Source organism: Egretta garzetta, unplaced genomic scaffold (genome assembly GCF_000687185.1).
Source record: "Egretta garzetta isolate BGI_Z169 unplaced genomic scaffold, ASM68718v1 scaffold526, whole genome shotgun sequence".
Classification (NCBI taxonomy): Eukaryota; Metazoa; Chordata; class Aves; order Pelecaniformes; family Ardeidae; genus Egretta; species Egretta garzetta.
Genome location: NW_009259967.1, coordinates 573586 through 590383, shown reverse-complemented (window position 1 = coordinate 590383; position 16798 = coordinate 573586). Strand labels below are relative to the sequence as shown.

Sequence of the window (16798 nt, the reverse complement as noted above, 5' to 3'; positions counted from 1 at the left end):
TCCCTTCTGAATTTCAGCAAAGATGTTTCACACAGCTCTAAGAAACCACAGCCTCACATAACTTAAAAAGAGGTGGCCAGCAGCCAGCTTTCAAATAAACACTCTCTGCTCTTTCATTAAAAGAAAACATTATCATAATATTAAATTACAAGTCAAATGGTGAAGGTATCTTTCCTTGTGTACAAGATATTATCCTTTGAAGTCATAGAGACCAGAGTGATTTTCGCATGAGGGTGACCAAGTAGGAAAAAGGGAAAAAGTAAATAAAAGCGTAACATTGGTTGTTTTTCACATTCCTTTCCTGGTTACAGAAACACATGTGTTTGGATAACTAGTTTCTTGTTACCCACATCTTTTTCTTTCGTTGAACTTTAACACCCCTTATTCTTTATTTGTTGTCCAGGATATGTTACCTTGCTGGTATGCCTCTCCATATTGACAAAAAAGGCTAACGTTGCAGCTGTACCTTTGTGAAATATTTTGAAGTCAGCTATTCTAGTCAAACTCTTGTTGATGCTGTTGCGAGAAAGAGTAGGAAGCTTGCCAGTAAATCTAGTTGAGGTAAAGGAGAAACTTCATGAGAGAGCTGATAAAAGGCCAATTTTTGTCCTGGTCCTAGATAGCAAGCCTGTTAGATGGAAGAGACTACTAACAACTAATCCTGCTGACTACTGCTGTTTTTCTTATTTTTAAAACAATGCAAATATAACTTCTTACTCATAGATTAGCACGTTGGCACTTTGTAGAAGGCAGAACAGGATGATCAAGATGGGAAGTCAGGAAAGTGACCTGGCCAAGCAGAATGTGAGTCTGCCTTGTTCTACATTTGCACCAACAACTGTCTTTGGACTTTGTGATCTCACAGTTTCTTGTGCCCTGACATGTTCCAGCTCATGTTGGGGGCTTTGTCTGCTGCTGACAGGGATTTTCTTTGGCAGCTGCTGACTGGCCATCTTTATCACCACGTATCACGGTGTATTTAGCAATCTAGGTGATGCAAAGAAACCAAAAAATGTGTTTCATCCTTGAATTTACTTTGGATTTTTTGGTTCTGAACTCTCTTTTAAGGATTCTAGACACTTGCGCATCATGCTAATTGTACGGTTGTTACCCCTTAAAGGTTGCTATTGACTGTCTCTTGGAAATTCTGATGTTCACTTCTGCTAGCTGGGTAACTGGGTGACATTCTTGCCAAAGTCTTGCTGTTCTGTTTTACCAGCATGTTAGTGTTTTAACTGCTTCCCAGTGCATTTGTCTTTAGGTGTAAAGACAGCAAGCATAGGCAGTAACGATTGCATTCTCCTGGCTTTTGTGAGTCTGAATTTGTAAGTGATGAATGGTATGTTGCAATAACTATCAGGTCAAATTACTTGCTATTTGTCTAGCTCACTTAGGTTGATACATTTGAACTTCTCTTCCAAGTTAATTAACCAAAATGAGAACTGTAGCCATAGCTATAGTAATCAAAATGCAGTTTACAGTGGTTTGCTATGTTATTACTGTGAAACTCCACTTCAGGAGAAATGTTAATGGTAGTAGCTCGGTAATAATAGGTACCATTTCTGAATGGATCTATACCAGCATCAGACCAAGAACAACCAGGAGTATTGTGGTTCTAGGAAATCTCCCTCATTCTGTACTCCATGCTCTGTACTTCTGACTCCTCTGGATGGTTTTTTCCAACAAGAGTATTTGTGCTGTTAGAATAAGAGATTTGAGCCTCATTCTTACACTTTCATACTCAGATCAGTACTTTCAGTCACACGTTGTGCTTCTGATACCAGACTGCATTTCAGTACTAGGAGGACAATAACGGGGAGCTTTTCCTGCAGCAAGATCTTTTGCCTTCTTTAGAGAGGTTCTTCATGTACCAGCACATCAGAAGTAGCCATGTAGTTGTAAGTGTCCTTATATAATTGGTGGTTTAACAGCATTTTCCACAGTCTCTGAGGAAAAAATCAGATAGCTGGTACCTCTCCACACCACACCCCCCATTATTAACTACTCTGCTCAAATTTTATGTGGTTGGTTTGTTTGTTTGTTTCTTTTTTCTTTTTTAATTGTTTTTGGGGTGGTAATGGTTTGAGTTTGAGTTACTTTTTTTTTTTAACAATTAATTTGCAATACCTGTGAGTTTTCTTTTTGATGGATTCATTTATACTTGTCCTAATCCATTCCTCCTCCTTGGGTTGAGAGGGCAGACTTAGAAGGGACAAATAGAGGCTCTTGTAGTAGAAGCAACTAACTAGCAAGCTCTTTCAGTCTTTTGTCTTTCTATAGGGGTGGTGTAACTCCTTCTTCCCTCTTTGTTCTTCATTAAAAAGAAGCTGAGAGCAGAATCTGTTTTAAAGAGAATAGGTAAAGGCAAGGATAACCTAATCTTAATAAAGCAGTCCATCATTAGTAAGGGTGTTGAAAGAAAAGGAACTAGAGGAAGTTCGCAATGTTATATGTTTACTACTTGATTCAAAAAGGAGGATTTTGTGATTTAAAAGAGAAAATACAGGATGCCCAATAGCAGGAACTCACAAACAATGTTCATAAAGATTGGTATGGTCAAATGAAATGGGTTCTTACTCTTTACTAATGCAGTTATGTGTATTAGACTGTCCTTTTCTGATTGAACATGAATTTTTCAGCTTAAAGCATGGCATCTGGTGCTTTCCCAAAGTGGGAGTTTCATTTTTCTGCTGCATTTGTCACTGCCACACCTTGGAAACAGCTGTACATATTGAGCTGGCTGGTTTATACATCTTCCATTTAATTTAATACCCGAGTGTTTTCTCATTATTAAAAATAGATGTTGTGAAATATTTTTCTTGTTTCATAGCTGGGCATACTGTTGTGCAAATAGCTTTGCGTGTGTGAATATTACATTTGTGGGGGGGGCACAGTGCACAACTGTGCATGCTCTCTTCAAGGGAAAACTGTACTAAGAAGCACTTTGCATGCAGTTTGTGCGCAAGGCTTTGAGTGTTAGCGTGGAAACCACCTGGGAGCGTGCAAGTTTTTAAGCATTTCTTTTCTGCTACCAGTATCCTCTCAGTGTTGCTGAATTCACAGGCAGTGCTGTGCTCTTCAGCAGAGAGTGAATTTTGGCAGGTTTTAATGAAACTAGGAGATGACATTGTTTCTGATATGAAATTGCAAAAGGATGGAATTATCTGCCATGTATGGATTAATTTCCGATCCCTCAATAATCTCCTAACAGATTCATACAAAGCTGAATATTGGAGAAAAGCTTGTAGGATTCCACAGCCAGAAAGTCCTAGAGAAAGAAATTAGTGTTGGCTGTGGTAGTTCTTCCTTCTCCTTTAGGTGAACTGTGGTGTTGATAAGACAACAGTAATGAACTCTTTGCATCACACTTTCCTTTTGTTTTTTCTAAAAGCACCTTCCCCAAGAGATTGACCCCACCGTCTGTGGTGTTATACACAGTTACTCAGAGAGCTAATAGCAGAGCAGGAATGGGAACCCTCCTGGAGAGCAGTGTCTCTGCTAGACACAATGCTGTGGTGTGAGATCCTCTGTTCCTATCTGGGAAGAGTTACCAAAGAAATGTTGTGTATCCAATGAAACTGCTTTTAATGATGTATGGAGCATCCTTGTAGCTGACTTATGTTGGTATGCAAGGGTTAAGTTCTCAAAGGGGAATCCTTAGATGATGAAGAGCTGTTGGCAGTCATCCTTGTGTCAAAAGCAGATCAAAGAAAGAAGTGCAGGAAATGTGCCTTTGTGCCTGGGTAGCTGCTGTGACCAGAGCAGTCACTGGGGGATTCTCGAGCAGTGCATAGGTTTAGAACATTCTTAATGCTGTTCCTAGTAAAACAAGGACGGAAAGGAGCATTAAGTAACCTCAAAGATCAAGGCAGCTCAAGGACAGCTTAAAGTCACTTTTATCCTCTCCACTTAAGTTATGTTGTGTGAAATCAAGTAATTGAAAATAAAATTATTTTTACTAAATTGAATTCTACAGGATCAATTCCACATTTGCTGTAATAATTCAATCAAAACCTGGATCTGAGAATTATATTTCTTTCACTTTCTTGCTGGCACACAATTTCTCTGTTGCTGCAAACTGTTGCATTGCCGTGCCATGGAAGCTGAAGGTCAGGGAGGCAGAGCTTCTGCCACAGGCCACAAAATGCAGAGGCATCCCGAAGCTGGTAGCTGGACATCTAGAGGGCAGCTGGCTAGCGATTATGTCTCCCATTTCTCTTTTGTCTAATTTTATTGGTTGCTCTGGGCAGTTCACAGAAAGGTTTTTTTTGTGGTTTTTTTTTTTTGCATCTTAGCATATGACTTTGTCGAAAACTAAATATTCTGTCTCATGGGAAACTGATTTTGGAAATTTGTTTCATTTTTAATTATGATGAAGGCTCAAAATCTGAACACTTTTCACAAAACAAAGTGTTCCAAGTTTATGCTTTGACTTAATCAAAAGGAGTCATTCAGTATGGCAGGCATTCTGTTTTGAAAGCATTAAAATATTCTCCTTCAGCTAGGTATTACACCATTTTACTGCATTAATGTTACAAACACTGAACTCAGAGCAGATTACAGAATAAAGAAGACCTGTTTCAACCTTAACAAAATGCTATAACAGTTCCTATGTGAATATTTGGAAGGTATTAGAATTTACCATTAAGTAAAGGAACTGACATTTTCATATGAAAACATGCCATGAGAAAATAGTCACTGCTCAGCATTTTACGGTCATCAGCAGAGACTATGGGTAGTCTTTTGAGGGAGCCCTTCTCTTCTGCTAACTTTCTTTGCATCTGCAGGCTTTGTATCTTCCTTCACCTTCCCTTGTGACTAATTATGCCTGTCACATCTATATGTGTGAGTTCACACATGCATATCTCCTTTTAAGCTGCAATTGAAAAAACATATAATGAGTGCTGTTCTGAAGTAATAAAACAACTATATTTCTTCCTCTAAATTTATGCACAAGAGCACAGAGTTTTGAAGTGCTGTTCCCTTGGAAGGCAAAATGTATTTCCATCACACATTCCTTTTTGGTTCTTCTTTGGAGCTGCTTGAAAACCTCTATTAAGAGTTGGACACATGCCCCTTAATTTTATTCATCTCTGAGTTGTATAGCTAATGTAAGTCAGTCATCCAAGCTATGTTCCCTCTGTGATGATGGTTCTTTGACAGTTTGTTTTAAAACAGGTATCTTGGGGTGCAATTTCACATCCCTTGCCTCTCATGACAAAGCCAGCTTGAAAGGCTTGCATCCTTCCTCTCCCCCGAGCTTGTCACCCTTCTGGTTTTGACAATGTAACCATTCATGTGGCCTGACTGTAAATTAGATTGAAAATACTGAAAGGTTAACCTAAAAAATTTAACCAATGAGAAAGGAAAATATTTTTTAAGAATGGATGGTGGGTTTATTGCAGAAAAATGAAAAAGAGCTTTAAGATTTGAGAAGAGAATAAAAGTTTTGGCCAGTTTTTATGAATCTAAGAAGATCCATATTCCCTGTGAGAAAAACACAATTATGCCCCTCTTAATTTGTTTTAAATGTTTTTTTCCCAATTAATGTGTATGGAGGAGCAAGGAAAGAAAAGGTACCAGATTAAGAGTTCAGGTTTTGGAATTCTGCTGTCTCTAACACAGACGTGATATGAGCAGCAAATGTGTTTTTTACATGCCATCATCCTGGGAAAAGCCAACTTTCAGATGCAAGGCTGTAGCTCAGACCAATGAAATTCTACCAAGAACAACAGCAGTTGATTTCCAGTGAAGCTTTAGGTCATATGGACAAATCCTTCTTATTCAGAACCAACACTGGTACAACGCATGTTAGCTGTCAGTATTGTGTCTGTACACAGCTAGCAGAAATGTAGATGTAGATGAGAGTAGATGCCTCTTCTGCTAGCAATCACCCCAGCCTGAACAGAGAAGAGGAAGTAAGAAGGAGAGCAGAGTAAAGCTCCCCTGAACAAGGGGAACAAGTCATTAGAAAGCCTTCGGACATGTTGTTGAGTAGCATACCATTGATTTCTGGTATCTTTAATAGAGGTGAGATACAATGCAAAACTTAGCCCTTATTATCTGTGAGTAATAAGTAGTTAGTTATAAAACCAAACATAAGTAATGAGCAACTGTGCCAATAGGTGCACACTAGTATGCACATGTATACGCTACACAGTTAGTAGATTAGTAGATGCAATAGATGGCATTTTTTTGGATTTCAAGTGGTTTTAGCATGCTATTTCTCAACTGTAATTAAAATAGTAATTTGGATCTATTTCAGTAGACGTACACTGAAAACTGAATAAGAAATTGTAATTAGCAAGTTGCTATTCAAAGGCAATCTGCCAAGTTAGGGAAGTAGTATCAAAAGAAGGACCCAAGAATTCCATCTTGCATCTTAGCTAATAGGAGAGCTTTGTAAGAAAAGTGTAGATGGCATGGGCGAGATTTTTTCTGGGTGAGTTCTGTCTAATAGCTGTAGCACAGTGGTGGAAACCTGCAACGTACTGTCTTTGGTGCTGGAGCCTAAAGAGTCTTTGTTTTTTAAGCGCAGCATAGTGATTTTATTAGAAACAAAGATTTGAGGCTTGAAAGGATGGGTACATGCTCCACAAAGCATTGGAGAGGATAAAGAGTGGTTGGGAAACATGATTCAGGAAACATCACTATACAGGGAAGGAACTGGCCACTGAGTGACCAAACAGAGAAAGCGAGGAAATGAGAGACAAAGCAGCATTTTGTGTAACTAGAGGCAGCCAGGAAGCAGGCGTGCTGTGAGCAGTGGGAAAGAAGGCTGCAGGAATTTTGTACAACTGTAAATGTGTAGTCATTCTGTATGTCATGGGAACTGCAGATGATCTTTGGCAATCCAAGTGAATATTATAAAATGGAGTTGCTCGGTGCCTGGTTATGAAAAGCTCTTCAGACTGATCCACTTACCACCCTTCGAGGAAGATTTTTGTCAGCAGTCATCAGGTGGGCAAGGGGGTGGCATTCTGTCTCTTGTGGATGGGATGCCAGATAGGATTGCAACAGTTGAGTAGGTTCTCTGAAGTAAGTAACCAAGGGGCTACCAAGGATAGTCCATACTAGCATAAATGACTGGCTTTAGTTTTGCAGAACGTAACTAAGTTTTAGAAATTTTCTAATGGTGCCAAAGAAGAAGGATGTACAAGGTGTGTTCTTAGATGCTATTCATGTTCTGCCCATAAAACAACACAGAAAGTTAAATTTTGCAAGGGTTCTGCTAGCCAGATATGTTGTATAAGACTTGAGTCTATGAAATGCACGTCTATATTCTCTGGGGAAAAGAGGCTGTATGGTTTGACCAGCCTTGAGCTCACTGGAGGGAAAGCAACCTTCTAGGCTTGTTAGGCCAGACTTATTCAGATGGTGTTAAATTAACAACCAAGGGAAATGATAGAAAAGCGAGGAATAAAGATCACTTGTTTAGCAGAGAGTCAAGGTGTCGAGAATAAAATTAATCAAGGCACTAAGCGCCGAAAGAGGAGTTCTTTAATTGCCTGCTGCCAACGTGATGAGGCTGGCTAATAAACAAGTGGCAATGGAACGGAATTACTAATTTCTAAACATAAATGCTGATAAACTGGAATTTCTCAGACTAGGAGGGAGGATTAATGTAATTGGAATCAAAGGACAGAAGGAGGTTGGGAACAGCATTGCATGGCAAAAATGTCATTTCCTCTTTTGCCAGCCATTGAATGAAATTATCTTGAAGGCCAAAGGATCAATTAATACCTAAAATAAATGTTGATGTGCCTGCTGATGACTGTTCTAGATTGTGAAATCCATCTAAAGACCTGGATGAAATACTAACTAGCCTGTTCTGTGTAAGGGGAGAAAAAAAACCTTTTTTGTGTCCCTCTGTGTGAAACCTTCAATACAGTGGCATACTGGCATACTAAAGACCTGGATGAAATACTAACTAGCCTGTTGTGTGTAAGGGGAGAAAAAAACCCTTTTTTGTGTCTCTCTGTGTGAAACCTTCAATACAAGTGGCATACTGGAGGTTTCATTCTGCCAGCATGACAGCACCTTTGTAAATGTTGAGTAGATGACAATATCTGAATGCAAATCCTCATGTCACATATTAGGATACTGTCTTAGACATATTCTTAGCAAATAAAGACTTGAGACAAGAACTGAGCTCAGAACTAAACCCAGATGCTATGCAAGTGGTAGTGGTTGTGGCTTGAATACACACTTCTTTGAAACAGAATAAAATCTGAAGTGGTCTGATATGTACTTCAGCCTAGATACTCAAATAAATGGACTTTAATGCCTAAATAACACCTGAATTCTACATCTTGGTAATTCCAGAAGAGGTAAATACCCCAAAGTTTAAAGCAATGTGACACTAACACAGTTGAGAGAAAGGCTATGGACAGAAAAATGCAGATGGTAATTGGGTTATTTGTATAAACAGCTAGAACACCACAACCCTATAGCTGAAAGGGGAGGGTATGCTGGTATAAAAAATAAGGAAAAAAAGTACATTGCTTGCAGTAAAAGGAAGGTGAAAAGTCAAAAATTTAGCAATAGATGAAGAAAGTGAAAGAAATTAAGAAGAAACCAGTAGCGGAGTTAGGAAGTCTAAGGAATTTTTCCAGGTGCGTTAGTAGCAAAAACATCTTAGCAATGATATGACTCTGTCACAAATGTGTGTGGTAGGTTTGTCAGTAATAGAGACAAAAGAAAGAGTTCAGTAAATATTGCTCTTCTAGGAAAAAAAAAACCCAAGAATTGATGCTTCACTGTCACATAGAAATAATGCAATAGTTTCATAACAACACAAAGATGTTGTGAAAAAGCAGTTATTAAAATGCCTAGTTTGTAGAACAACTGACAGCTTGTGTTCAAGAATTTTGAAAGAATTAGCTAAGGAGCTTTAAAAGACATACTGTGTTGAATTTTTCAGTAAGTGTTGGGATACTGAAGAAATTCTGGAGAACTGGAGGAAAGTTAATGTTGCATTAGCATTTAAAAAGGGTAAATGGAATATGCTGGATAGCTGTATTTAATTACATGCGCTGATATACTCTCTACACATGTGAATAAGACTAATTTGTAATACGAAGATTGCTGCCTTAACATCAGTCTGAGTGAAAATATCAGAATACTTGATATAGGATCAAAGAACTAGAAAAGGATTTATAATTACATGTCAAGATAAAGGGCTTATTTGGAAAGACTTCTTGTTGCAGTGTCATTTCTTCTTTTTTAATGAGTTTACAAGTTTGACAAAAGTCATAGTGTGGATGTAGGACATTCTGACTTCAGTCACACAGTTAAATTGGTAACTCTTGATATGTACTTTAGTGTGTGCCTGGGCTGGTACAAATCACCATGTCACCTGCAGGTTTAAATAAGAGTATAAATAGAAATTGTTTTCAATTGACTCTGCCTGTAAGTTTCCTGTAAGGGTAAGTTCTGGGCTATGTGCTATTTAACAGTTTTTAGCAGTAAGTCAGAAGACAACATAAAAACTGTACTGATGATCTGCTGGTAACATCAAGATAGGAAAAATTAAAGCAGAGTCCAATTCACCAATGCAATAAAACCAGGTATCTCAAAGGGAAATAACACAGATATGGAGGGTGGGAATACCTGCTCTGGAAGGAAATATGCCAGAGACTTCATGTCATGGTGGATGATCAACTAAGAGGATCTACTTTGGCCAAAATGACTGATGAGATTGTTGCATGGATAAACAGGGAGATCTCAGGAGGGAGCAGAATGGCTGTTCTGCATTGCATGGCATTAGTGTGTGCTGATGTCGGCCTTTTAGCAAGTACCCTGAAAATAGGACAGGGGTCTAAGAAGATCCTAAACTATCACCTTATATAATAAGCTTTGGCAAAACTGCATTTTGTCCTGTTGCTCCGCTTTTTGACCATTACCTGCAAGCTACCTGGAGAGTAGAAAAAGAGTGATGAAGTAAACAAGGGACATGGGGACCAACCAGCTAATGAGCAAAGAATAAAAGAGTTTAACAGCAAGCAGCAGGAGATCACAGTGACACTTTTAAGGTGAAAGGGTAACTTAAAGCTGTAAATACTCATGAAAGAGAGAGGTTATTTATGGAGCTGCAAGTGGAAGGTTTAGGGGTAATTGAAAAATACTAGGATAGGTAGTAGACAGAGAGTCTTCTTTTTGTCTGGTCTGACTTCCTGACAGTCAGATCTATTAGTCTGCACATTAGTTTATCTTCTCAGAGAAGCAGTGAGAAATATTGAGTTGCTATTTTTATATTAGATGGGGAAAAAACACTAGAAAATGCTATAAAGGAAATTCCTATTTTGGCAGGAAGATGGCTTGGCTGACCTGGAATTGATTTCCCATCATGAGTTCTAGAAGTGTTTTCTGTAATTTTCTTCTCTTCTGCAAAGTAACATCAGGATTCAGGAAAAATTTCAGCCCTGCAGGTGTCTGAATGCTTTTTTCTGTAAGATAGTGAAAGAAATGGAATTACCTTCTGAGTGCTGGAGGCTTCTGATTTTACTTTGTTGATTACAGAAAAAGCGGTGGATTTGTGCTGTGCTGTTAAAAGATCCCATATTTTTGCTGTGACAGTTGAATATTGTTACATTTACTTTTTCTTCCTGATCATTTTACGTTCCTTAATGGCAGACTTAGCTTAAAATCACACAATCTCCTTTCTCTCCATCTTTTCTTTCTTTTCACTTAAATCATTGCCTTTTGCTGATCAGGACAGAGAAATCATGTAGTTGATGAGAGATAGTCTTTATTATTTCTTTAATGCTGAAATTCATGTCATACAAGAATTACATACAAGCATGTATGAGAGAATATGATGTGGGGTTATCAGAAGCATCTCTGGAGTTCCCAGTTTTAAAGGAAAGTGAAGAGTTTCTGTTAGTGACTGTGTACACTGGATTTTCAGTTCAATCAGAGGTGTCGAATGAGTGAGAAAGAAAAATAATTGAGATGTAAAGTAAGAGTGTAGGCTGGACTGGAGCATCACAAAACCACTATCCAGTTGCATGGATTCATTACACTGTGAGTCCTCTTCTGCTGTCATAGCCAGAAATTCTTTGCTATGAGGAAATGAATGAGTGGGGGCATATTTCTTTGTGTGCATATGAACAAATTTCTTGCCTATCACTGGGTCTAGGGTCTTCTGTCCAAGTATATTTTCTCAATGAAGTCAGCTGTAATGACTGCCTTTCCTTCCTCTCATATGCCCAGTTCAGTAAGTGGCATCTTCCCAGGGTAGATGAGTAGGATTGTTACCAGGCATTTGAATGAACCCTCTTGGCTTTTTGCCAAAATTGAATAGGCTGTTGCTGACAGTCTGCACAGTGGATAATGTAATTAGAAGATCAAGTTTTATGCAGTGCTCTTTGTGACAAAGCAGTAGATAAGTTTTAATATATCTTAATACCAGGCCAGAAAACTTCTTTAGACACTTATCTCAACAGCATAAAAAACTTTCGTACCCTGTTTGTCTCAGCCATCACCAACGGCAATGGATTTTTTTTTCACACTAAAGCAGTAAATTCTTGTTTCAAGTAGCTTAGGCCTCTGTTCGTGGTAGTCTGCCACTGGAACTTGTGTTTGCTAATGAGAAAGAAGAGGAAAATCCCAAAGGTGTTTATGCAGTTGGGGGTGGGGTGGGTGGAAATGCAAGTCTAATATTTTGATTAAGTTTTAGTTTTATCAGGAGGAATGTCTCTAGCAGAACTTTTGCCATGACTGTTCTGTTTTGTGGGTCCATGATATTCAGGCTATTTGCAAAATACACGAGCAGCCTGGAGCATATGAGGAGATGAGTGTGTGGAACAGACTTTACAGAAAGCCCTGAGGGAAGTAAATACTGAAGCTACAGCAGTGCTTAACAAAGATCAGGAGATACAGAACTGAACAACTTCTCAACAGTCACAGAACATAAGTTGGGAGGAGCAGACTCAAGCTGCCAAAAGGTCTCGTTCTCTTTCCACAGCAGAATTTTTTTTTAATATGGTGAAATAGTTTTGCTTGCAATATGATTGATTTTTAGCACAGATTTTTTTGACAGTTTTATGAAGAGGTTCCCCCATTGGTTTTCATAAGGCAAGCTGAGAAAGGCAAGCCTTTCATAAGGCTGGCCAAACAAGAATTCACATCCTTTTTGAGGATTTCATCCCATTATTGAAGATGCCTTACTTAGCAGACCAATGTCGGTGTCTTACAGTGCAGAATCAGCTTTTCAAACATTGATGTCCTTACATACTTGAAAACAGAGGCAGGAAAAAATGTAGCGTTTGACAATTGCTCTGTGGAGACCACAGGTCTGTCATCAGTACAGCATGTGCCTGCTGCACCATGGTGCTGTTCTGTTCTAAAGTTATCCTTTCCTTAGAAGCCCATGAAGACTGATGGCTGTCTTCAGTACTATAATAAAAGATGGAAGGATACAGCCTTCTCATGCTATGAAATATTTCACAGCATTTTACTCACTGTATGATGCACATTGGCATATATATTAAAATGAAAATAATTTTAGCAGTTTAAGATCAGACCAGATATTGCTGAAAAACTAAAAGCAGTGGTAAGTTTGAAAAAGTTGAACATATGTTTTGGTTGGGGTTTTTTTTCTTTCTTTTTCTAGATCCTTCTATATGTTTTCAAAATATCACTGTTAAAATTAGTTCTGTTGAGAATATCTAAGCCATTATCAATGGTATGTATATACATCTTTGTCTCAGTTGCAGTTCATGCAAATAGGATTCCTGTCTCCTCTGACATGATTTCATATTTTTATATTGCTGAATTCATAACCCACATGGCTGAGGTTTGAAAGCAACTCATTTTGTTTCTCTCTGGCTTTGAATATTTTTTGAAAACAAATATGTTTTTCCTGGTCAACTTATTTGTGATTCCTGGAAAAGAAAAGACCAGGGACAATCTTAAATAAAGATTAGTGTACGCTTTGTTTGGGACACGTGCACTTTCACATGCACAGATTAAATAAATAAAAAAGCCATTGTTGGTGTGAGTTGTTCCAAAAAGAACTCAGAAGGTACTGAATATTTAATTGTCAGAAGTACTACAGTGAATAATAATTTTGGTAAATTTGTTTTGCTTTGAATAACAAAAATTTGATCCAGAAGAGCACCCCAGTTTAAAACAGGCTAATCTTAGCATGCTGGATTTAATATTCACATTAGTGAAGTAAAAAATATTTTCTATGGGCTTTACATCTTCTGAGATTTTGGTCTTTTTTTCCACGCAATCAATCTTTACATCAGGACTCTAAGATTTGATCTGAATAAAAATGCACAAATGTGTATGTATTGGTGTCATAATGATAACCAAATGTCACAGTTACCAATGAAGGTTTTTATAGATATATGACAAAGGGATCCTTGAGATAGATCAGTGCCGGTGGATTAATAAGGGTGTTGGAGAGAGTATGTATTACTAGATATCAGATACAAGACTCCTTTGAAAATCCATGCTTCACACCTGGCAGTGAGAAAGAAATCTGTTCTCTGAATATGTGCAATGGTGCAAAGGTTTCATTAGCATTAGTTTCAGATGGGACATTGTTCTTGTGCGAGAAGATGAGAGCACTTAGGCAGGTCCTCCCAAAAGACTGCTGATAAATCCATGTTGTGTATTGCATAGCTAACATATATTTTACAATTGAACTCTTCTTCTAATCATAGAATCATGGAATGGTTTGGGTCAGAAGGAGCTTTTAAAGATCATCTAGTCCAATCCCCTCGCTGTGGGCAGAGAGATCTTTCACTAGATAAGGTTGCTCAAAGCCCCACCCAACATGAATGCTTTACAGGTGTAGTTGTTGTGAACTGTTACTGCAACACAGGCACTACTGGAATATATAGTGTCTCTTTAGAGGTTATATGCTGGTAAAAATGGGGGTGGATAAAGAATAGTAAAGAACACATTAGTAAGTAAAGTAATTTGTTGTAGTTAGGTTTCTGGAAGGAGGTAGGGCTATTTTGAAATGTTGTTGGGATGGTACCACATCAGTACGCTGTAATAAGGATGGGTGTAATATAACAAGGCTTTATTGAATATATGTTCATGCTTAACAATATGGGAAGGTAGTTTCATATAGAAACAACAAACTCTTCCCCTCTTCTTTTTGTTTAGTTATAGTTCTTGTCTCCTGTTCTGGATCACATGAGGAAAACTCTTCTTCACCAAATCCACCTCAGAAGCTCTCCCTGATAAAAAACAGGATGGTGTCATTGCATCAGCCTTCTAAATCAGGTACTACAAGTCCTCTTCCTTACATCCTCCTTATTTCTACTTCAGAATCTAGGTGCAGGGTACGTGCTGGCAGTCACAAGGACCCTTTATGAGAACGCTGTGCCACTGGCTTTCTGACTGGAAATGGACCAATGACTCAAAAAGGCCAGTATAACCTTAAGGGAATCTCTTACTTCCTTATAGAAAAAAAACCAAACGAAAACACAAAAAAAAAAAGAAAGAAAGAAAAAATAAAAAGAATAATCTTCTCCATCAGCACAGTGAAATCCACCAGATTTGGGTTTGGGAGTTCTTGAAATAAAAGCTAATTCATGGAGCTGCTTTCCAGCAACTATAGAACAAACTACCTTTCTTGATAATGAATGAAGTTTTTTTTCAACTGGAGTTTTCTTTTTCTAGGCATTATAAAAGCCCAATGAGATGGACAAAATACTACTGAAATAGGTAGGATGAACTTGGTCTTACTGTGGTGCCAGGATTGATACAGCAAACGTTATACTGTATAAATGCCTCAGAGAAATGAACCATCTGCTATCAGTGCTGTGGAAACTTTGAAATTGAAGTGATGTCTTTTCATTTAGTGACATAACCACAGAATGGTTGAGGTTGGAAGGGACCTAGTCCAACCCTCCCAGCTCAAGTAGAGTCAGCTAGAGCCAGTTGCCCATGACCATGTCCAGATAGCTTTTTAATATCTCCACAAATAGAGACTGCACGACTTCTCTGGGCAACCAGTTCCAGTGTATGACCGCTCTTGCAGTAAAAAAGTTTCCCATCAAGTGTTTGTACACAGTCCCCTTGAGCCTACTCTTCATCAGGCTGAACAGTCCCAGCTCTGTCAGCCTCTCTTCTTATGAAAGATGCTCCAGTCCCTCAGTCATCTTTGCGGACCTGTGTGGGACTTGTTCCAGTACGTCTGTATCTTTCTTGTATGGGGGAGCCCAGAGCTGTGCACACTACTCCAGGTGTGGTCTCACTGGTGCAAAGTAGAGAGGAAGGATCACCTCTCTTAGTCTGCTGGCAATGCTTTTCCTAATGCAGCCCAGAAGGCTGTTGGCCTTCTTTGTCACAAGGGTGCATTGCTGGCTCATGAACAGCTTGTTGTCCACCAGGACCCCAAAGTCTTTCCCTTCAGAGCTGCTTTGCAGCCAGTCAGCCCCCAGCATGTAGTGGTGCCAGGGTTATTCCTCCCCAGGTGCAGGACTTGGCATTTCCTTCTGTTCAACTTCAAGAGGTCCCTATAGGCCCAGTCTCCAGCCTGTCCAGGCTGCTCTGAATGGCAGCACAGCCATCTGGTGTGTCAGCTCCTCCTCGCTGTGAACTTGCTTGAGGGTGCATTCTGCCCCTTTGGTCCAGGTCATTAATGAAGATGCTAAACAACAGAGAAAGGCTTGTCCATGCTAGAAAAGTCACATACATTCCTCACAGGAGATGGCAAGGTGACCTAGACTTGCCAGAGAGGAGTTCCTTATGGTAACATCTTGCAGATGGTATCTAATCTATCTTAAAGTGTGAAGCTACTTTCTGACATGCCCTGTGACTGTCTCTGAGCTTTCTTTAGTCTAAACTTCTTCAGAGGACTTTTGTAACACCTTAAAATATGTCCTATGCTGATTGCAGTAATATAGATATTCTCTATATATTTTACTTTATTCCTTTTCATTTCTGTCACATTTTGCCTTTCTGGGGACCTACACTTGAAGTTCTCCAGGTTCATAGGTGCTAAGCAAAGCTGGATATGAAGCATTTGTAAGGTGCTACACAGTAGTGTCAGAGTTCACAGTTTTCGGTGTTCTCTTACGCAGTGACCACATGAGTGTACCCAGTTCTTTTGCTTTGTGATTTATGCTAAACAACAGCTTCTTGTTGATTGATCTTTCCATCATAATGCAATGCACATGATCCATTCCCAGAAAGATGAGAGGCCATTTTTTACCAGATGTCAACAGCTTCTCTGATCTATTTCAGACTCTTCTTGCAGGCATTCAGATCCTCTCAGATCTCAGGTTGTGGCAGAGAGGCTTTATATAGCCTGGAGAGTATGAGAATTAGGAGCTTTTGAAGGAGAACGTTGTGTTCACTTATCTGAGCTGCAAACTGCTTTGCTATATGAGGCACGTTCTAAGGATTGAGTTTGCATTAGTACAGTCCTTGCTACTGCAAGCAGGGATATTGGTAAGATTTAATCAAGTGATTATGTCATAAGTATTAATTTCAAGTAACCCTCTATTTAAAACAGAAAAGAAGTGTTTTCTTTCCTGAGCTCTTACTTTTTTCTCTTGCACTGTCATGCTGTTGTGAAAGAAATTGCTTTCTCGGTTTTGTGATCAACCAGATTTTTGCCTGATAAAAACATTACTACTACTGACAGTAAGTCTGTGGGTACTGAGTTAACCTGACAAATTTTAATAAATTTGAAACAGCACAGCAGGTCTGGATCAGGACTCTGCTTTGTCTCACGCAGCCATGGAGTTTCTGAGCTATTGAGATCCCTAAAGCTATTTTACTGGATCATCAAACCATAGCCTGAAGCTGTGCACAGATATCTTTC

General features: G+C 38.9%; 1 protein-coding gene across 1 annotated transcript in view; it reads left to right on the top strand.

Annotated features, from left to right (window-relative positions):
- LTK (leukocyte receptor tyrosine kinase) overlaps positions 1–16798 on the top strand; it is a 178079-nt gene that overhangs the window by 103193 nt on the left and 58088 nt on the right. The window contains exon 7 of the mRNA XM_035895760.1: positions 14128–14247. Within this exon, the coding sequence (XP_035751653.1) occupies positions 14128–14247 (120 nt within the window). The remainder of the gene's footprint in view (positions 1–14127; positions 14248–16798) is intronic.